The 22,714-nt window shown below is 47.3% G+C and overlaps 1 protein-coding gene and 1 pseudogene across 3 annotated transcripts; one reads left to right on the forward strand and one right to left on the reverse strand.

Annotated features, from left to right (window-relative positions):
• Nucleotides 1-1,442: 1,442 nt before the first annotated feature.
• On the reverse strand, nt 1,443-14,743 carry NME6 (NME/NM23 nucleoside diphosphate kinase 6). Of its 2 annotated transcripts, XM_081880239.1 has the most exons (6): nt 14,601-14,743; nt 10,703-10,878; nt 8,739-8,841; nt 5,482-5,521; nt 3,283-3,443; nt 1,443-2,592 (listed from the first exon to the last, which is right to left on the reverse strand). In XM_081880239.1, exons 2-6 carry the CDS (start codon nt 10,793-10,795, stop codon nt 2,426-2,428), a joined length of 564 nt encoding a protein of 187 aa, XP_081736365.1. In that variant the 5' UTR covers nt 10,796-10,878; nt 14,601-14,743; the 3' UTR covers nt 1,443-2,425. The 2 variants fall into 2 exon arrangements, with proteins under 2 accessions (XP_081736365.1, XP_081736366.1); XM_081880240.1 differs by lacking the exons at nt 10,703-10,878; nt 14,601-14,743 and adding an exon at nt 10,573-10,696.
• Nucleotides 14,744-14,750: 7 nt separating this feature from the next.
• On the forward strand, nt 14,751-22,414 carry LOC309351646 (rab-like protein 2A pseudogene; annotated as a pseudogene). The gene is made up of 4 exons (XR_014161550.1): nt 14,751-14,889; nt 19,453-19,595; nt 21,301-21,330; nt 22,225-22,414. The product of XR_014161550.1 is annotated as a rab-like protein 2A pseudogene (transcript).
• Nucleotides 22,415-22,714: the final 300 nt, after the last annotated feature.

Here is a 22,714-nt window from a genome sequence, read left to right on the forward strand (position 1 = left end):
ACCTCCAACTGTTCCTAGATAAACATGTCATTTTCAATGCTATACACGTCATGTTCAATGCTATATAAGTCATTTACATTTATACTCATATTGTACTATTTTGCCTATGTGTTTAATAAAATATTGAATACTTGCATTGTGAAAAACAAAGATTCTGGTGAAAAGTGAAAAACATGAATTGCAAAAAAAAACTAGGGCTTACAGAACAAAAACCAACTTCAGATCTGAAATCAGCACGTCGAAATTAGGTTAGAACTGCAGGTGTCAATGCAACAATTTTTTTGTTTCCCAGTGTAAACTGAAAGGTACCTAAATCAAAGCACTCTGGGATTCACTTCTTACAAGACGTAGCAGAGGCCACCAACTTGGTCCGCTTTGAAAGAGGATGAGGCAGCTTCACAAGGGAAAGGTTTTATCAGCACTTACTAATCACAGTTGGAGAGTTATGCATAGGAGGGGAGAGGGCTCTTGTTGTCAGATCCTGTCGTAGGCTTCTGACAGGCATCTGTTAAGCCTCTGCGAGAACAGAATGCTGCCCTAGATGGGTAATAATAATACCAATACTACTACTAATACTTTATTCCCTGTGCATCTGGCTGGGCTTCCCCAGCCACTCTGGGCGGCTCTCCACAGAATATTAATAATAATAACAATAAAAGCAATAAAATATCAAACATTAAAAACTTCCCTGAACAGGGCTGCCTTCAGATGTCTTCAAAAAGTCAGATAGTTTTAATTACGCCAGTAGGACTACAAGAAGTTTTGTAAGGAGAAATATATGAAAGGTTACAAAGTAGAAAAAGAATGGAGATATCGGCTATGAGACTTAAATGTAATAGGGAAAGTAAGAAATTTATACTAAGAGATTAGATTGGAAAATTTTCAGACGAGATTGATGGAAGTCAAAAATTGTATAAGATGTAAAAGTATGTTTAATTACTGTGGAAAATGATATGTTAAAAAACTTATAAAAAAATTATATAGGAAAAAAAAGTCAGGTTGTTTTATTTCCTTGACATCTGGTGGGAGGGCGTTTCACAGGGCGGGCGCCACCACCAAGAAGGCCCTCTGCCTGGTTCCCTGTAACTTGGCTTCTCACAGGGAGGGAACTGCCAGAAGGCTCTCGGAGCTGGACCTCAGTGTCTGGGCTGAACGACGGGGGTTGAGACGCTCCTTCAGGGATACTGATCCAACAGGATCTTCTTATACTTTTATCTCTCCATTTGTGTCCAAGCCGCTTCCACTTAACCTGGTTGCCAGCAGGACTTTCTAAGCGTTGTGCCCCAGCCTCACCCCCGACAGCAGCAAGACTGCCTGCGATTCAGCTCCTGAGTTTGTTTCCAGAGTTGGTTCTCTACCATGGAAAGCAAAAAGGAAAGTGCGTCTGGGCATGTGCAGAGGATCTGCCTTTATCTTCACCAAGAAATGACAGGAAGCCGACACACGTTCTGGATCAAAAGTTGAGTTTATTGCTATTAGGAATCATGCTTTTCAGACAACCTTGAATCAAGGCACCTCTCCCTTTGGCAATGAAACCCTGATGACGCACTCCACCCCTCCCTTGCCCAGTAAACGTTACTGGGAATTTGTGGGTCACAGTGAAGATGGCACGTGGGCATGGGTACATAGTTTGGCACAGAGCTGTGGAAATGGAAGTTGCAACCAAGAGAAAAGGCATGCTTAAGTCAATAAGCAGAGATGTCACCTTGCAGACAAAAGTCCATATAGTTAAAGCTCTGGTTTTCCCAGTAGTGATGTATGGAAGTGAGAGCCGGACCATGAAGAAGGCTGATCACCGAAGAATGGATGCTTTTGAATTCTGGTGCTGGAGGAGACTCTTGAGAGTCCCATGGACTGCAAGAAGATCAAACCTCTCCATTCTTAAGGAAATCAGTGCTCACTGAGTGCTCACTGGAAGGACAGATCGTGAAGCTGAGGTTCCAATACTTTGGCCACCTCCTGAGAAGAGAAGAGTCCCTGGAAAAGACCTTGATGTTGGGAAAGATGGAGGGCACAAGGAGAAGGGGACGACAGAGGACGAGATGGTTGGACAGTGTTCTCGAAGCTACCAGCATGAGTCTGACCAAACTGCGGGAGGCAGTGGAAGACAGGAGTGCCTGGTGTGCTCTGGTCCAGGGGGTCACGAAGAGGCGGACACGACTAAACAACTCAACAACAACAAAGTCAATAAGAAATTTAGACCCCCATATAATGGGCATCCTTGAACCCAGCCTGGGTCTGGCACAGCCTGGCAGATGTCTGCTCTTATCCAGGGGGGAGACGTACACATCTCAGCAGCCATCCCTGAGTAAGCGGCGACACGTTTAGTGCTGGTGCTCATTTTGGGGAAGAGAGAAGGAGACCCCCGTCTCCAGAGCAGAATCCCTGCATCCGTTCTGGCAGTGTCTCCCGTGCAAAGCGTCCTTCAGTCTGCCTCTGCCCAGCCATCTCTGGGCACGTGGTGAGGGATTGCCTTGGTGCCACAGCCAACCTCCCTCTCCCGCAGCTGAGGCTCTTCCTGCTGGTACCACCGCTCTTCATTGAAATCTGGGAAGAAGAAGGCGATTTCCCTGCTGGCTGATGCTGCCGAATCTGCAAGGGAGGGGGGAAATGTGAGCGAGTGTGGGGCCAGGCTGATCTTTGGAGCGGAATTTGAAATCAGCTGGCTGCATCGGCAGCCGGTAAAAATCCCATTTCGATTTCAAGGTGTTGGAAATCACTGGCTGGCTGAATTGGTCCTACTTGGGCCAGCGAGGAGACCAGGGGAGAATTACCTGTGGGATCCCAGAGCGGGGAATCTTCATAAGAAGGGGAGAGGGAGGGAAGGAAGGGGAATAAAAGATCAGGCTAAGTTCAAATTGAAAGCCAGGTGGAATAGCTCTGTCTTACAGACCCTACGGAAGGAGGTTAAATCCTGCAGGGCCCTGGTCTCATGGGACAGAGCGTTCCACCAGGTCGGAGCCATCACTGAGAAGGCCCTGGCCCTGGTGGAGGATAGTCTGACTTCCTTAGGGCCTGGGACCTCTAAACTATTATTCATGGACCTTAAGGTCCTCTGTGGGGCAGACCAGGAGAGTCCCACCCCCTGCAACACAGGAATCTTATGGTGGATTCCAAAGGATCCCTTGGTACAACCCCTCTCCCTTGGCTACGACGATTCCTTAGCCCTCTTTTGCTGGGCTCAGTCTTCGGGGCTCCTTTGCAAAGGAATCTTTTACAGGTTGCTTGGAGAGCTTGTCCAAAGTTCTCCTGCTCCCCATTTCCTGTCCCTCCCGGACTCACCTGAGCCGTGGACGGTGTTCCGAGTGTCCGTGAGGCCGAACGACCCACGGATGGACTCTGGGTCTGTGTGCTGGGCACGGAAAACCTTGGTGGGACCCATCAGAGACCTCCAGAGCGGGATGGCTTCCTCGTGGGCAAGGATGTATGTCCTCATGGGGCCGCTGGAAGGGAGGAGAGAGAAGGCGCAAGGAAGGTCAGGGGGTCACGTCTCACGGATCTTGCAAGCAACCGGACTGGTGGCCAACTGGCTTCCATGCACAAGTCAAAAGCACAGGCGATAAACCTTAAAAGCCCTAGTTGGCCTTGGCTCAGGAAATCTCCCTCCCTGTGTTCAAAACTGGCCAGGCGCCAGTTGCCTTTTGCGACTGGCACAGGTCCAATTGCAACCAAGTGGAGATCTCTGGTTGGCAGGCTGTCGACTGGGGAAAGCAAAACGTCACTTAAGAGAAGGCGCAGAAATATTTTCCTTGACGCTTGAAATAGTTTTAGTCTGCATGTAACAGATATAACAGGAAAGGCGTAAAGGTGAAGAATATGTAGAAAGGACAATAAGGTGAATCGGAAGTCAAAAGTGTGTGTGATGTTACGCGATGTGTTGTTAGTTAATGTTTAGTTGTAATTGAGGTACTGTCTTTGTCTGTATTGTTATATGTAAATTGTTTTGCAATAAAGTTATAAAAAAAGGATGAATGCTGTGTCTCTGGAGATTCAACACGGGAGCAGTGTACTGATGGAGTGTCTAATTCAGGGGTCAGCAAACTTTTCCAGCAGGGGGCCGGTCCACTGTCCCTCAGACCTTGTGGGGGGGGCGACTATATTTTGAAGGGGGGGGAATGAATGAATTCCTATACCCCACAAACAACCCAGAGATGCGTTTTAAATAAAAGGACACATTCTACTCATGTAAAAACACGCTGATTCCTGTACCGTCCGTGGGCCAGAATGAGAAGGCGATTGGGCCGGATCTGGCCCACAGACGTTAGGTTGCCTACCCATGGTTTAATTTCTCTCTGTCTATGCTCAAGCTGTATATTTGCTAAGCATTTTAATGTGAGAAAGAAAGAAAGAAAGAAAGAAAGAAAGAAAGAAAGAAAGAAAGAAAGAAAGAAAGAAAGAAAGTTTTAGTCTGGGTTGTTTTGTTTGATGATTCCATAGATAGAATTGCAGAGTTAGAAGGGACCCAGGCATGTCCAAAGCCTGTTTTGGGGGCCTAATCCAGCCCAGTCAGTTTAATCTGCCCCCTGTGGAAGTTTATTTCCTGGAGTAAAATCCTAAGAAAGCCTCAACAACTTGAATCCTAAAAAAAGGCTAACCACTTTGGTTGGCCCTTTGGTCGGCCCTCACAGCCCTTTACTTCATCAAATCTGGCCCTCTTTGAAAAAAGTTTGGACACCACTTCTAGCCCACCCCCCCCCCCCCAGCAATGCAGGAAGATGCAGCTGTCCCATATGGGAATCGAACCTGCAAATTTGGGATTATCAGACCATGTTTTACCCGACTGAGTTATCCAGATGTTGCAAACCACGTTGAAATTTGTTCGTTAACGGCAAACCAAGCTGGTGGACTGTGGTGAAATGGCAAAGCTGACTGGAAAACTCAGGAACCGAGAGGACAAAAACTTTATAAAAGAATGGGGGGAATTTACAACTTTTTAAAGAGACCGCTGTAAGCAGATGGAAACATTGGCAGGATTTTGATTTCACTTGTAGTGTAATAATTACCATGGAAAACATGGAATGATATAATAGTTACAGAGTTTGGAGAAGATGCAGTTTTAAATGATTTAAAAGGGACTCCAGGGAAGGAGGGGGAGAAATCCTGAGACTCAGGGGAATCTCTTTATATGGATATGTAATTGAATTTTTTTAATATAATTTTGCGTTGTAAAAACCAAATAAAAATGATTTCAAAAAAAGAGAGATTTGTTCTTTAAAATATAAAGTGGTATAGAAATGGAAATAATAATAATAATAATAATAATGATAATTGTAGTAGTAGTAATATTAATAATAATAATAATAATAATAATAATAATAATAATAATAAATTAGGGCACCAACCTGGCATCATCCAGATGTTTTAAACTACAACTCCCACCAGCCCCCATTATGTCTTATGTGTTTTGTATTTTATTACACAATTTTTGTTTCCTTGAAAAATCTCAATTAATTAAAAGATATATATATGCTGCGGACATACCTGGCCATGAATTCCACCAGCCTCTGGTAGAAGAAACGCCCTGAAAAAGAGATTGAGAGCCCTGAGACAAATGCACGCTTCTGGGAGAGGTCTTGAGAGAGCCCTTCCCGGGAGTTATTGCCGTCCTTTCCCTATGCACACCAGAGTTGGACTCCAACTCCCATCTGCCCCAGCCAGGGCTGATGGGATCTGTAGTCCCAGAGGCCAGAAGGACCACTGGGGGTTCTCCACCTGCGCTGTGTATAAACTACAAGAGCCTTCCTGTCTCGTGTGACTTCCAAGCCATCTCTTGAAGGACACCAGGGCCCTGGGCACAGACTCTTAGAGAAGGGCCCCAGGTCAGAACGCCTGCCTTTAATGAAGAAGGTCTCAAATCCAATCTCCAGGTAAGGTCGCGAGAGACTCCATCGTCCAGCCAGGACACCGAGGTCCAGCGCTGAGGGCCTTTTGTCAGTTCCCTCCCTGCGAGAAGCGAAGTTACAGGGAACCAGGCAGAGGGCCTTCTCGGTGGTGGCACCTGCCCTGTGGAACACCCTCCCACCAGATGCCAAAGAGAACAACAACTACCAGACGTTCAGAAGACATCTGAAGGCAGGCCTGTTCAGGGGAGTTTGATTCTATTTTTAATATTCTGTTGGGAGTTGCCCAGAGTGGCTGGGGAAACCCAGCCAGATGGGTAGGGTATAAATAATAAATTATTACTACTATTATTATTATTATTCCTACCTAAAACCCTGGCATGTAAATGCTGCCAGTGAGGGTTGGCAGCTTTGCGTGAGATGCTCTGATGGTCTGACTCAGCAGCGCCGGGTTTATGTATAAGCTAAACAAACCATAGCTTAAGGCCTCACTCTCTTGGGGCCCCCAAAAAATTGAAAGGAAAAAAACCTGGATGTACATTTCCAAAATATAAAATGAAAAACCAGTAAGTATAAAACCTACTGTCAGGGAACTGCCATCGGAGCCAGAGGGAGAGGGAGGGCTCCAGAGGGATTCCGGAGAGCATACCGGGAGGGAAGCAGCCCATCTTCTGGGTAAGGAAATCAGCGTAACACCAGTGGAGAAGGGGGGCAGATGGGGGAATCAGCGAGGTGGCTCCATGACTCCTCGCCGGAGACCAGCGGGGAGAGCACGGGTCCTCCGCTGCCCACACCCTCCCTGCGCAGAAGGCTTCCGTGCAGGGGGAGTAGGTGGAGACTAGGCGTCAAAGAGCTTCTTTGCTGGAAGAAGTTCAAGAAACACCCACTGACGGATTCTGCCAGCGATTGAGACAGCCACGGGCGAGTGGCTGTCCGGACAGAAAGGGTTCACCCAGGTAACTCAGCCAAGCGTGGCGCCGATTTACACATGAGCAACCCCTAGAACCATTACCCCTACATACAACAAGAGTGTTTTGTTTTGTTTGTGTTGTGTAGGCTCCTAGGATGCAAGTCATGGGCCCTGCCTGCTCACCTGCTCCCTAAAATATCCTTGGTTTGCTCCTTTCTATATATAGGTTGCCTACATTCTGCATGGACTAGTTGCATGGAGACATGTGCAAATGGCTTGAGATACCTATTAGGTCCATCAATGACCATATAGCATATATTCAACACAAAAAACAGCGGCAATTTGTTGTCGACAAAGGACAGCTGGACATATCAAGGGCCCTTCAGTAGCTTAGGGCCTCATCGAACTGAAATCTGGCCCTTGGACTCAATACAGTGGTGCCCCGCAAGACGAATGCCTCGCAAGACGAAAAACTCGCTAGACGAAAGGGTTTTCCATTTTCTGAGGTGCTTCGCAAGACGAATTTCCCTATGGGCTTGCTTCGCAAGACGAAAACGTCTTGCGGATTTGCTTCCTTTTTCGTAAAACCGTTAATACCCGGGCAATCCGCACTCTGCAAGACGGAAAAATCGCAAGACGAAGCAACTCGCGGAACGAATTAATTTCGTCTTGCGAGGCACCACTGTAAAAGCCAGCTTCCTAGGCTCCACACGAAAAGTTTCACATCTACCCCAGACAAGACACAGTTCCTACTTGGATGCATTAATTCCATGTAGGATACTTCTCGTAACTTGTATGAAGGACACCGCGCATGATGGGCAGGAGGCAAGACCATGCGAGCTCGTAAGTTGTTCTAAACTATGTTCAAGACCACAGAATCACAGAACTGTAGAGTTTAACGGGACCCACGAGGGTCATCTAGTCCAACCCCCTGCAATGCATGAGTCTCAACTAAATCATCCCTAACAGATGGCCATCCAACCTCTGCTTGAAAACCTCCATGGAAGGAGAGCCCACAAGATTGCATTTCAATGTTGTAGCCTGCCCTGAGACCTTTGGGTGCGGGGCGGGTGATTGATCATAATAACAGAACCACAGAGGTGGATTATTAAATGTGTTAATACGGGTAGAAGTTATAAACACTGCAGCTGTTGAGTGAATTACTATTACGATTGTAATACAACTGGTTTTAAACGCAGTGTAAGGTAGTCTGTATGGGAGTATATTGTATTTAGTTATGGGGTATCAGAGTTTTTAGGGGGTTAACCAGGCTGGGATAGCTGGGATAATAGGAGGCTTGCTGGTTTTTGAATGTCTGATGTAAATTTTTTTTCAATTTCGTTGTTCTGTATAGGACAATGACATTAAAGATTATTGTATCATATCACTTTGGAAGCAGAATAAAAAAACAAAAAAACAAAAAAACCTGTAATTCTAGCATGCGGGGGACGGGGGGACGGACCAAAATGATACAACTGGATATTTGATTAATTGATATTTGATTTGGTATTGTGATTTGACATGGATATAATGAGGTATCTCTTGGATTCTTCTCATTGGAAACTATTAAAAAGTATTGTTTTTTAAAAAATAAAACCATAGAGGTGGAAGGGACCCAAAGATTCATCTAGTCCAACCACCTGCAGTGCAAATATCACTAATAATAATAATAATAATAATAATAATAATATTTCTTTGTGTACCTGCAGTGGGCTCCTAACTTGCCCCCCTAGCTGCATGGACCAGTGGGTAACTGCCATGAGTTGCATCTGTCATGGGTGTGTGAGCTGACATTCCTGCATTGCAAAGGGTTGGACTACAGGACCTTTGGTGGTCCCTTCCAATTCTATGATTCTAAGTAAGGAAACAGCTTCCATGTTTCCCCTGGATTAGAGCCATCTAAGTGCCCCTTCCTGGATTCTCTGCTGACCCCACTTACTTCCTGGACTTAGCAATGGGGTTATTTTTTTTGGGGGGGGGGTCCTGACCTGAGTGTTCTTGGTAGAACTTCTGGCTCTCCTGCCTGCTCCACGTCACATCCTTGCTCCTGACGATCAATAACCGGTTGTCCAGGATGGTATGGTGCACAGCCTGGGAAGAGAAGAGGACGAGTCGCTCTGAAGCCAACGCTACAGACAAGGAGACGGACAGGAGGGGTAGTGGGGAGACTTTTTGCAGCCTTGGGAGCCAGGTTCGAATCTAGTGGCCACAACCTTGAGCGTATCTCATGGCAAAGCTCTCTGGAACATAGCTGTCAACTTACAGATTTGAAAATAAGGGACCAGCAGCCTCAGAAATAAAGGATCAGCAGCCAAAATAAGGGATTTTCAGAGCACAGGTAGGTTCAACTTCTCAGCCCCTCCGAGCCAAAAGCAGAAAGCCCAGCCAGCAGCCAAACAAAGCCTCAAGCGGTGGTTCCCACAGCGCAGCAACCCGGTAAAGGGGACGCAGCAAGGAAAACCACCGTCACCTCTCCGCTGGGAAGCGCTGAGCAAAGGCGAGTCCCCAGGCAACGCGGCCGATTTTATTGGCACAAGGCATGCAAGCTCCACCCCCCAGTCGTTCTGAGACTCCTTATTGGGTGAGCAACGCAGCCAAGCAACACAGTTGGAGCCTCCCTCCTCCCTGGCTGGCAGGGAGGGAGGGAGAGGAGCTGCTTCCTTTGAAACCCAGCAAATTTAAGGGACATCATCAATAAGGGACAGCAGTGGGACACGGCGCTGGGATAAGGGACTGTCCCGTCAAATAAGGGACAGTTGGCAGCTATGCTCTGGAACTGCTCCATAAGCAGCCCCCAAGGGAAAGACACAAAGGGCAAATTGCCCCTCTAGGTCTCTCCTTCGGGGTGTGGCGACTGTGAAATATTGGAGGCCTCCCCACCCACCCCAACTGTCACTGCTGAATATGTGGACCAACGACACGCAACAGCTTCTGACATGGTTGTGAACTGCAGCTGGGATTTCAACAGCCCAGCAATGGAAAACCTTGTGGGGAAATCGACATTTAATTTGTTTTATTCTGGATTGTTTTGTTTGATGTTTTAATGTAAACCTCTTTGAGATTTTTTTCTTTAAAACATATAGCAGTACAGTGGTACCTCGGGTTACAGACGCTTCAGGTTACAGACTCCGCTAACCCAGAAATAATACCTCGGGTTAAGAACTTTGCTTCAGGATGAGAACAGAAATTGTGCGTGGCAGCGGGAGGCCCCTTAGCTAAAGTGGTGCTTCAGGTTAAGAACAGTTTCGGGTTAAGAACGGACCTCCGGAACGAATTAAGTACTTAACCCGAGGTACCACTGTATAGAAATGAATAATAATAATAATAATAATAATAATAATAATTTATTACTACACGCTGTTCTTCTTAGCTTAGCTCCAACTCTCGGGCCCTGGAGTCTCAGCCTGGCACTCCTGAGAGCCCGGCGCCCGGGTGCCTCACACTCCTGGCGCCTATGGTTAAGACGGCCCTGCTAATAGGCCTTCAAAGTAGACCCCCTCTGATTGGAAAGTCAGCGGTTCGAATCCCCACGACGGGGTGAGCTCCCGTTGCTCGGTCCCTGCTCCTGCCAACCTAGCAGTTCGAAAGCACACCCAAAAGTGCGAGTAGATAAATAGGTACCACTGTGGCGGGAAGGTAAACGGCGTTTCCATGCACTCTGTCACGGTGTCCCGTTGCTCCAGAAGCAGTTTAGTCCTGCTGGCCACATGACCTGGAAAGCCATCTGCGGACGAACACTGGCTCCCTCGGCCTGAAAGGGAGATGAGTGCAGCAACCCCAGAGTCGCCTTTGACTGGACTTAACCGTCCAGGGGTCCTTTACCTTTACGCTGTGTTCATGTCCTACTTGTGGGTTTCGCTTTGGGGCATTTGGGCGGTCACTGTGTGAACAGGAAGCTGGATGAGCCATTGGCCTGATCCTGCAGGATCTTCTTACCTTCTTTGGTCCTTACCTCGAGGAAGAGAGGGTGAGCCACGGCATCAGGCTTGATGATGGCAAGGGTGAGTTGCAGGACCTGCCGTGGAGCACGCAGAACGGCCCTCATCCTGCTCACAGGTTCCCCCTGCCCTGGGTGGGGATGGCGGGTGCTCTGTCTGTCTCGTGGTGGCCCGTCCCCAAAGCATCAGCCTGGCAATACAAAGTCAGGTCAGTGAGGTGCAGTGGTTAGAGAGTGTCCAAATTTGATGACTTTGAGACCGGGACTTGGGTCAAGAAGAGATTAAAACTGTGAGGGCTCTCGGACTTGGAAGAGGAGGGGAAAAAGAGAAGAACAAAATAAGAGACTGTTGGAACTACCAGAGGAACTTAGAAGAACAACAGTCAAGAGTGGAAATTTTGAAAGACGTCCTGAAATACCTTTTGGATCTTAGATTTAACTACGGAGATTTGGTTGCCCTGTCGAGAAGGAATAAAATCATCTTTAGGTGGGAGTTTCCCCGAGATCTACTCTTTAGCCTCAAAGGAAGGAAAATGAAAATAAGATCAGTGGAAGACAAAGTAAAGTTCATGTATAAATATGAAGAAGACTCGCAGAAGGGACTTGGAAAAGAGTTAAGAGCATCGGACAGAAGATCACCAGGTTGATGGACTATAGGGAATTGGCGGATATGACTGGCAGAATCCGGGACCAGGGAGAAGAGTCGGTGGAAGAAGATTGGAAAAAGTTTAAAGACTATTTATTAAAATATTGTAAAATTAATGAGTGTTAGAAAAATGTTGGAAAGGAGCTAAATGGCTTTAGTAGAAATGTTACAAGGAATTAAGTACAAATAGATTATTAGAGTATTAAAGGGAAAATAAAGTTAAAATATGTTAAGACAATTATATATTAAAGGGAAAAATAAGGTTAGAATATGTTAAGATAAATTACAGGACAGAAAACAGAGGAAGATGGAAAGGAATTGCTGAAACAGTTAATTAAAGTGGAATACAAAAAGGGAGGTGTGAGGAGGTTGTTGAAACAAGTAAATGAAAGTTAAGATACTGAACTTATTAGATGTGTTTTAAATTGTGTTTGTTTGGTTTTGTTAACTTAATGTTTGGGGGTTGGGGTTGTGTGGTGTTTTTGTTTTTGCATTGTATTGTTTTGTTTTGTTTAATTTTTTGTCTTTCTTTTGCAGTCTTTAAAATGTTAATAAATATTATTTTAAAAAGAGAGATAGAGAGTGTCCGGCTAGGCCCTGGGAGACCAGGGTTCGAATGCCCGGCCAGCCATGAAGTTCAATGGGCGACCTCGGGCCAGTCACTGCCTCTCCAGCCTACCTCAAAGGGTTGTGGGGATTGGGGAGACCCGTGTGTGCCACTTTGAGCTCCTTGGAGGGAAAGGTGGGATATAAAGACAAAAAAATGCAAATAAAAAAATGCTCTACCAGGCTAGGTTAAAGATTCCTGAATTACCGTATTTTTCGCTCTATAAGACGCACCAGACCACAAGACGCACCTAGTTTTTGGAGGAGGAAAATAAGAAAAAAAATATTCTGAATCTCAGAAGCCAGAACAGCAGGAGGGATCATTGCGCAGTGAAAGCTGTTCAGGCTTCTGGGATAGCTGTGCAGCCTGCATTCGCTCCATAAGACGCACACACATTTCCCCTTACTTTTTAGGAGGGAAAAAGTGAGTCTTATAGAGCAAAAAATACGGTAATATACAAGGAGCTGTTGAAAGGATGAAAACAAGGGAGCGTATTAGGGGCACCCTATGTTCCTTGAAGGTGTGGGAATTAGATATTGAGGCAGATGGAGGTCACTCAGTGCCATCCGTATATGCAAAATGTCTGGTTCATTTATATGAAACCTTTATTCTAAGTAATGATGGGACTCACAGCGGACGGAGAATGCTTTTAGTTTTGTAAATCTTTATTATTTGTAAAAGTATTCTTTGTAGGAGCTAACACTTTATTATCCCTTTGTGATTTTATGCTGTGAACTACCCTGAGACCTGTGGTTATAGGGCAATATAATAATAATAATAATAATAATAATAATAATAATAATAATAATACTACTACAGTGGTACCTCGGGTTACATACGCTTCAGGTTACAGACTCCGCTAAGCCAGAAATAGTGCCTTGGGTTAAGAACTTTGCTTCAGGATGAGAACAGAAATCGCGCGGCAGCAGCGGGAGGCCCTGTTAGCTAAAGTGATACCTCAGGTTAAGAACAGTTTCAGGTTCAGAACGGACCTCCGGAAGGAATTAAGTTCTTAACCCGAGGTACCATTGTAATGGTAATATTTTTTGCAATGTTGGTGGCAAGCAGGTCAATAGTGGGTGGGGGACCCTACATTGCAAGAAATATTACCCTTCTCTTAAAATTGTATGTATTGAGTTCCTACATTTTGTACAAAGTACATCAAAGTAAAGCAAGCAAAACAATAACAACAAATTATATTATTATTATTATTATTATTATTATTATTATTATTATTATTATTATTATTAAATATAAAAAGCAATCGTGCACAGAGATGGGCAGTGCTGCTCCAGATATTGTGGGGCGCAGAGGGGTCACCCAGCATATATAAAAGCATAATGAAACATTAAACTTTAAAAAAAACCCACACAAACACCAAAACACTTCCAATACAGATTTGCTTTTAAATGCTTCTGAAGGCTGTTGTTGCTGTTGTTTGAATTTGTCTACTGCCCTGTACCTGCAGGGAGGTTCACTAATCCCCTTGGCATCTGGTGGGAGGGCGCCAGAAGAAGAAAGGAAGGAACAGGAAGAAAGGAAGGAAGGAAGGAAGGAAGGAAGGAAGGAAGGAAGGAGGAAGGAAGGAAGGAGGAAGGAAGGAAGGAGAGAGAGTAAGTGGAGTGGGGTGGGAAGGGAAGGATGGAAGGGTGGCTGGGAGGATGGAAAGAAGAAGGGACGGGAAGGGACGAAGCAAGAAGGGAAGGGAAAGGGAAGGGAAGGGAAGGGAAGGAAGAAGGGATGGATGGATGGATGGATGGATGGAAGGAAGGAAGGAGAGGAAGAGGGGTGGGAAGGGAAGGATGGAAGGGAGGATGGAAAGAAGAAGGGAAAGGAAAGGGAAGAAACGAAGGAAGAAGGGAAGGGGAAGGGAAGGAAGAAGGGATGGATGGATGGATGGATGGGAGAGAGAGAGAGAGAGAGAGAGAGAGAGAGAAAGTGGAGTGGGGTGGGAAGGTAAGGATGGAAGGGTGGCTGGGAGGATGGAAAGAAGAAGGGACAGGAAGGAACGAAGCAAGAAGGGAAGGGAAAGGGAAGGGAACGGAAAGAAGAAGGGAAGGAAGGAAGGAAGGAAGGAAAGAGGGAGAGGAAGAGGGGTGGGAAGGGGAAGGAAGGAAGGAGAGGAAGGAAAGAGGGAGAGGGAGAGGGGTGGGAAGGGAAGGGAAGGATGGAAGGGAGGATGGAAAGAAGAAGGGAAAGGAAAGGGAAGAAACGAAGGAAGAAGGGAAGGGGAAGGGAAGGAAGAAGGGATGGATGGATGGAAGGAGAGAGAGAGAGAGAGAGAGAGAGAGTGTAAGTGGAGTGGGGTGGGAAGGGAAGGATGGAAGGGAGGATGGAAAGAAGAAGGGAAAGGAAAGGGAAGAAACGAAGGGAAGGGGAAGGAAAGGAAGAAGGGATGGAAGGAAGGAAAGATGGATGGATGGAAGGAAGGAAGAAGGGAAAGAAGGCAGAGGGCTTTCCCCCTCCGCTCTGAAGCCAAGCCAGGGGGTGGGGGCCCCCAATTCCTGCCCCCCCTCGTGAGGGGGGGTGAGGGAGGGGGGTGTCTGTGCTTTCGAGGGAGGGGGCGGGGAGAGGTCTCTTGGGGGGCGAGAGGAAGAGGAGGAGGGGGGGGGAATGGGGAGGGAGGGAGGGAGGGAGGAGGCCTCATCCTGCTCCGGTACCTGCCTCTCCCCGGCGGCGGCGGCGGCGGCGTCTCCCTCCTCCTTCCCTCCTTCCCTCCCTCCTTCCTTCCTCCCTCTCTCCTCCTCTTCCTCCTCCCTCCTTCCCTCCTCGGTCTCCGTGGCGACGCGGCGCTCCGTCTCTCCCTCCTCCTCCTCCGCCTCCTCCGGCGAGGCCTACCTTCCGCGCGGGGCGCCCCGGCCTCGCGTAGCCTCTCTGCCCGGCGAGGCGGCGCCTGGGCGGGGAAGGGGGCCAGGAAGGCGCCTCCCTCTTCCTTGGGGGCTCCGAGAGGTGCGGGAAGGTCCACTCCGCTTTGCCCACTTGGGGGGGGGCTGGGGGGGGCACAGAGGCACCGGCCTTGGGGGGGGGGGCTGTTTCGCTTTGCAAGGGGGGCAGGATGGGGGGGGCTGCTGCTTTATGGTCCCCTCGCCTTAGGAGGTGGGGAGATTACCCCCCCCCCAGGTTGGGGGGGTGTCTCTGCTGGTCCCCTATGGGCAGGGGGGCTGCCCCGATAGAGGCAGGCAAAGGGGGGGGTGCAAAGAGATAATAATAATAATAATAATAATAATAATAATAATAATAATAATAATAATAATGGGGTGCAGCACAGCCAGGAAAGATGCCTGGTTTTGGGCGGGGGGCTCGTTCTGGTGCCAGGTGGGCTCTGCATGCCTGTTCCTGTGATGCACAGGTGGTCCTGACTGGTGGTGGTGCCAGCAATTTATAATAATAAATTATAAATAAATTATAAATAAATTATAAATAAATTATAAATAAAATAATAAATATAAACTCCGTCCTCTCCCCCATGCTTTTTAACATCTATATGAAGCCGCTGGGAGAGATCATCAGGGGGTTTGGACTGGGTGTCCATCAATATGCAGATGATACCCAGCTCTACCTCTCTTTCAAATCAGAACCAGTGAAGGCGGTGAAGGTCCTGTGTGAGTGCCTGGAGGCGGTTGGAGGATGGATGGCGGCTAATGGATTGAGGTTGAATCCTGACAAGACAGAAGTACTGTTTTTGGGGGACAGGGGGCGGGCTGGTGTGGAGGACTCCCTGGTCCTGAATGGGGTAACTGTGCCCCTGAAGGACCAGGTGCGCAGCCTGGGAGTCATTTTGGACTCACAGCTGTCCATGGAGGCGCAGGTCAATTCTGTATCCAGGGCAGCTGTCTACCAACTCCACCTGGTACGCAGGCTGAGACCCTACCTGCCCGCGGACTGTCTCGCCAGAGTGGTGCATGCTCTAGTTATCTCCCGCTTGGACTACTGCAATGCGCTCTACGTGGGGCTACCTTTGAAGGTGACTCGTAAACTACAACTAATCCAGAATGCGGCAGCTAGACTGGTGACTGGGGGCAGCCGCCGAGACCACATAACACCGGTCTTGAAAGACCTACATTGGCTCCCAGTACGTTTCCGAGCACAATTCAAAGTGCTGGTGTTGACCTTTAAATCCCTAAACGGCCTCGGCCCAGTATACCTGAAGGAGCGTCTCCACCCCCATCGTTCTGCCCGGACGCTGAGGTCCAGCGCCGAGGGCCTTCTGGCGGTTCCCTCATTACGAGAAGCAAAGCTACAGGGAACCAGGCAGAGGGCCTTCTCGGTAGTGGCACCCGCCTTGTGGAACGCCCTCCCATCAGATGTCAAAGCGATAAATAACTACCTGACATTCAGAAGACATCTTAAGGCAGCCCTGTTCAGGGAAGTTTTTAATCTGTGATATTTTAGTGTATTTCTGGTTTTTATGGAAGCCGCCCAGAGTGGCTGGGGAAACCCAGCCAGATGGGCGGGGTACAAATAATAAATTATTATTATTATTATTATTATAATAATAATGGGGTGCAGCACAGCCAGGAAAGATGCCTGGTTTTTTTGGGGGGGGGCTCACTCTGGTGCCAGGTGGGCTCTGCATGCCTGTTCCTGTGATGCACAGGTGGTCCTGACTGGTGGTGGTGCCAGCGATCAATAATAATAATAATAATAATAATAATAATAATAATAATAATGGGGTTCAGCACAGCCAGGAAAGATGCCTGGTTTTGGGCGGGGGCTCGTTCTGGTGCCAGGTGGGCTCTGCATGCCTGTTCCTGTGATGCACAGGTGGTCCTGACTGGTGGTGGTGCCAGCGATTAATAATAATAATAATAATAATAATAATAATAATAATAATAATAATAATAATGGGGTGCAGCACAGCCAGGAAAGATGCCTGGTTTTTTTTGGGGGGGGGGCTAATTCTGGTGCCAGGTGGGCTCTGCATGCCTGTGTCTGTGATACACAAGTGGTCCTGACTGGTGGTGGTGCCAGCGATTAATAATAATAATAATAATAATAATAATAATAATAATAATGGGGTTCAGCACAGCCAGGAAAGATGCCTGGTTTTGGGCGGGGGGCTCGTTCTGGTGCCAGGTGGGCTCTGCATGCCTGTTCCTGTGATGCACAAGTGGTCCTGACTGGTGGTGGTGCCAGCGATCAATAATAATAATAATAATAATAATAATAATAATAATAATAATGGGGTGCAGCACAGCCAGGAAAGATGCCTGGTTTTTTTGGGGGGGGGGCTAATTCTGGTGCCAGGTGGGCTCTGCATGCCTGTGTCTGTGATACACAAGTGGTCCTGACTGGTGGTGGTGCCAGCGATTAATAATAATAATAATAATAATAATAATAATAGGGTGCGGCACAGCCAGGAAAGATGCCTGGTTTTGGGCGGGGGGCTCGTTCTGGTGCCAGGTGGGCTCTGCATGCCTGTTCCTGTGATGCACAGGTGGTCCTGACTGGTGGTGGTGCCAGCGATCAATAATAATAATAATAATAATAATAATAATAATAATAATAATAATAATGGGGTGCAGCACAGCCAGGAAAGATGCCTGGTTTGGGGCGGGGGGCTCGTTCTGGTGCCAGGTGGGCTCTGCATGCCTGGGATGCACAGGTGGTCCTGACTGGTGGTGGTGCCAGCGATCAATAATAATAATAATAATAATAATAATAATAATGGGGTGCAGCACAGCCAGGAAAGATGCCTGGTTTGGGGCGGGGGGCTCGTTCTGGTGCCAGGTGGGCTCTGCATGCCTGTGTCTGTGATACACAAGTGGTCCTGACTGGTGGTGGTGCCAGCGATCAATAATAATAATAATAATAATAATAATAATAATAATAATAATAATGGGGTGCAGCACAGCCAGGAAAGATGCCTGGTTTTGGGCGGGGGGCTCGTTCTCGTGCCAGGTGGGCTCTGCATGCCTGTGTCTGTGATACACAAGTGGTCCTGACTGGTGGTGGTGCCAGCGATTATTATTATTATTATTATTATTAATAATAGGGTGCAGCACAGCCAGGAAAGATGCCTGGTTCGGGAGGCACATGCACTGGTGGTCCTGACTGGTGGTGGTGCCAGCGATCAATAATAATAATTGCCAGGAAAGATGCCTGGTTGGGGGGGGGGCTCATTCTGGTGCCAGGTGGGCTCTGCATGCCTGGGATGCACTGGTGGTCCTGACTGGTGGTGGTGCCAGCGATCAATAATAATAATAATCAGTGCTTTTTTCTGGGGGGACGCAGGGGTACGGATACCCCTAAACATTTTGTGAATCTTAGTTTTGCCTCATTGACGGGCATTATTTCAATATGAGTCGGAAAATGAGAGTACCCCTAAACATTTTTTTTAAAGAAAAAAAGCACTGATACTACTACTAGTACTACTAATTTACAGTATTTATACTCCGCCCATCTGGCCGGGTTTTCCCAGCCACTTTAACAGAATTAAAGGCACAATAAAGCATTAAAAACTTCTCAAAACAGCATCAGGCTTGGTCGTGGGACCCCTAGATGCTAATAGTAATAGTAATAATAATGTTGTTATTTGTATCCCCACCCATCTGACGGTTTATTTTTATCTATTTATTGAATTTATATGCCGTCCTATACCTGGGGGTCTCGGGTCAGTTCACAAAAAAGATCAACATAAAAACCACAATATATAAGATCAAAATAAAAACAATCTGATAACACGCCCCCCGCCAAAGAAGCCACATTTTAAAAGGGCTTAGGAGGGGGTTGCGTCAGCCACTCTGCCCTAGCAGGTTCCAGCAAATATAAAAACAATAAAAGGGCTGCCATTTGACATTGGGTCTGCACCAGTGACAGGCTTGCAAAATTAAATCTGCTATAAATGCAGTAATATCATTTATGCAATTTTATTATTATTGTGTCTGTGTGTGTGTGTTTATGATTGATTGTAAATTGCCTCCAGACTTTCTTAGTGGGAAAAGCCGTGGGAAACCTAATCAATTTAATTTGTTTCCCTTTTGTGCCATGTCTTTTAGATTGCAAAGGCTGTTTGTCTATTGCTCTTAGTAAGCTGCGATTTTCTTTAATTTCATTATCAATTAATATTGCCATTTCAAATAAAAAAATAGAGTCTAAATTGCTTCGAGGCTTTACGGTAAAACCTAACCCTGACTGGAGTATTTGGCATCCCCTTTGCCCTGTGGCAAGCTCCAGTCTGGGCAGGGAAAAGACTCCATGGGTCAGCAAACTTTTTCAGTGGGGGGCCGGTCCACTGTCCTTTGGACCTTGTGGGGGGCCAGACTATATTTTGAAAAAAAGAACGAATTCCTATGCCCCACAAATAAGCCAGAGATGCATTTTAAATAAAGGGACACATTCCACTCATGTAAAAACACGCTGATTCTTGGACTATCTGCGGGCCGGATTGAGAAGGCGATTGGGCCGGATCCGGCCCCCGGGCCTTAGTTTGCCTACCCATGGAAAAGATGTTTGCCAGGTACCAGGCCTAACAGGATGCAGAGTTCCACCATTGTCCCTCTGGCCTTACAGGTGTCGTGCTGATCCTGCCAAAGCCCGATGGCCGAGGTGATGGCCGATGGAGACGCCAGTCTGGAGCTGGATCAGGAGAAATACGACGCTGATGAGAACGTGAAGATTATCTGCCTTGGGGACAGCGCCGTGGGGAAGTCCAAGTGAGTGGCCGAGAAAAAGTCCCATAGGATGTCTGGCTTATCTGACTATTCCCGCCCGGAGGTTCTGCGCTTTGCTTCGGTCGCTGACGTTTCCATTTCCTTTACAGAGGTTTTCTTTGGACGGGCAGGATAGATATATGGCACCCTCTCTGTGTTTTGGAGAGGGCCGGATTTAGGTTTGATGAGGCCCTAAGCTCCTGAAGGTAATAGGGCCCTTTCTGGGTCCGGCTGTCCTTTACCAACAACAAATTGTCGCTGTTTTTTGTGTGTGGAATATATGCTATGTGGTCATTTATGGACCTCATAGGTATCTAAAGCCATTTGCACATCACAAAATATGTATTTTATCAAAGTAATTGTTGAACTGAAATACAATTAAGAAGTAGTACAGTGGTACCTTCACTTGTGGACAGGATCCGTTCCGGAGCTCTGGTTGGATCCCGAGGTTTCCGCAACCGGAGGGACCGCTTCTGCACATGCGCGCACGGCGAAACCCGGAAAAATACTTCTGGGTTTGCAGCATCTGCATCCTGAAGGATACACAATTGGAGGTGTGCATATCCAGAGGTACCACTGTATATAAATATATAAATACAGTGGTGCCCCGCAAGACAAATGCCTCGCAAGACGGAAAACCCGCTAGACGAAAGGGTTTTCCGTTTTGGAGGTGCTTTGCAAAACGAATTTCCTATGGGCTTGCTTCGCAAGACGAAAATGTCTTGCGAGTTCCTGCGGTTTTTCCCCCCTCCCCCCTTTTTCTAAGTCGCTAAGCCGCTTATCAGCTGATCCGCTAAGCCTCTAAGCCGCTTATCAGCTGATCCGCTAAGCCGCTAATGGGCTTGCTTCACAAGACGAAAAAACCACAAGACGAAGAGACTTGCGGAACGGATTCTTTTCGTCTTGCGAGGCACCACTGTAGTGAAATACAATTAAGAAGAAGTATATTAAACCAGTGATATTTTAGGGAGCAGGCTAGCAAGCGGAGCCCATTACTTGCTTCATAGGAGCCTACACAACACAAAACACTTGCTACATGTAGGTTTTATTTTATTGGTTTTTCATCTTCTGTTTTGGAAGTGTACATCCAGGGTTTTTCCCTTTAATTTTTTGGGGGCCTCCCAAGAGAGAGGGGCCCTAAGCTATAGCTTGTTTAGCTTATACAGTGGTGCCCCGCAAGACGAACGCCTCGCAAGACAGAAAACCCGCTAGACGAAAGGGTTTTCCGTTTTGGAGGCGCTTTGCAAAACGAATTTCCCTATGGGCTTGCTTCGCAAGACGAAAATGTCTTGCGAGTTCCTGCGGGGTTTTTTCCCTTTTTTCCCCCTTTTCCTAAGCCCTAAGCCGCTTATCAGCTGATCCGCTAAAAGCCGCTAGACCGCTAATAGCGCTAATCCGTTAAGCTGTCAATGGGCTTGCTTCGCAAGACGAAAAAACCGCTAGACGAAGAGACTCGCGGAACGGATTAATTTCGTCTTGCGAGGCACCACTGTACGTAAATCCAGCACTGGTATTGGACTACAACTCCCATTGGCCCCAGAGGTAGAGCATAGGCATTGTGGCAAGTAGCCACAGAGTCCTTATTCTCTGACTCAACTCAGAATGGAGGATGCAGAGTCTGGCCAAAAAAGCCCTTTTATCTTTACACCTCTGTGATTTTTCTGAACGGGCCCGTTCCTCCCGAGGCTTCTGTTTCCTTCTCTTTCAGGTTAATGGAACGCTTTCTCCTGGATGGGTTGTATCCTTTGAGATCTTGCAAACTTACACAAGCTGCAGCCCAGAAAGGGGGGGGGGTGTCAGCGGCATTTAATTCCTTTGCTTGTTTGAGATTAAAACTCCCTTGCACTCACAGCAACGGCTCTTACTGGTTAGAGCAGTTCCCATACTTGGGCCTCCAGCTGCTTTATGGACTACAACTCCCATCATCCTTTGCTAGCAGGACCAGTCGTCGGGGAGGATGGGAATGGAATTGTAGTCCCAAAACAGCTGGAGACCCAAGTTTGGGAAAGCCTGGGTTAGAGCGCGATGCTGATAATGCCAAGGTTGCAGGCTGGATCCCCATATGGGAGAGCTGCGTAAATCCTGCATTGCAGAGGGTTGGACTTGATGACCCCCAGGGTCCCTTCTACAATTCTGTCTGCAGCTTATCCGTTTTTGCATACTGTATACACCCCCCCCCCACACACATACATGCACCATGCAGAACCCCCTCGCCTGAGTAATAGGTGTATAATGTAAGCTTCTCTTATATTAATTAATGAAGTATTAGGTGTTTTGGGGGGGACACTTTTCTTTGATAGGGAGCGGAAATGGTTTAAATACCTAATAGTTATTTTACTTATAATATTTTTCTTAAACCAGGCCTTTGGCTGATTAATATTCTACAGCCTTTTCTTTTATCCTGTATTTATTCTGTGAACTGCCCTGAAATCTTTTGGTGTAGAGCGGTAGATAAATAAAATAAATAAGCAATAAAAGGGCAGGGAGGTGTCCTGGAATGCAGCTGACTGCTGCATCCATTGCTTAATGGTGAAATGATGGCCGTCTGATATCAAGTTACCCTGGCGCGCCCGCGGTTAGATTTAAAAAACGGTGTCATCGCTTGAAAAGGCGCCTTGACTCGCACCCGCAGCAAGCCTCAACAGCTCTCCACCTTCGCCCTGACACTCTACAAGCATACAGCCACCGTGGATGGCAAGACGATCCTCGTGGGTGAGAGCCTTGCTGGGCAGGGCATCTTTGGGCCCCGTGGGACTCGGGAACTGGGGTCTCTTCCACTCCCTTTTGGAGTGGCACCAGCTCTGGATCAGGAAACCACCTAGTGGATTCATGCAAAATTTAGTGGGGTAGTAGGAGAGCTGGGGGGAAAAATGGCATGTGGCAACCAGTATGCCCCTTGGGATTCGTACATGGGTAAAGGTAAAGGGACCCCTGACCATTAGGTCCAGTCGTGGCCAACTCTGGGGTTGCGGCGTTCATCTCGCTTTATTGGCCAAGGGAGCTGGCGTACAGCTTCCGGGTCATGTGGCCAGCATGACTAAGCCGCTTCTGGCGAACCAGAGCAGCGCACGGAAACGCCGTTTACCTTCCCACCAGAGTGGTACCTATTTATCTACTTGCAC

Source organism: Podarcis erhardii (assembly GCF_964252035.2).
Source record: "Podarcis erhardii genome assembly, chromosome: 10".
In the NCBI taxonomy this organism is placed as follows: Eukaryota; Metazoa; Chordata; class Lepidosauria; order Squamata; family Lacertidae; genus Podarcis; species Podarcis erhardii.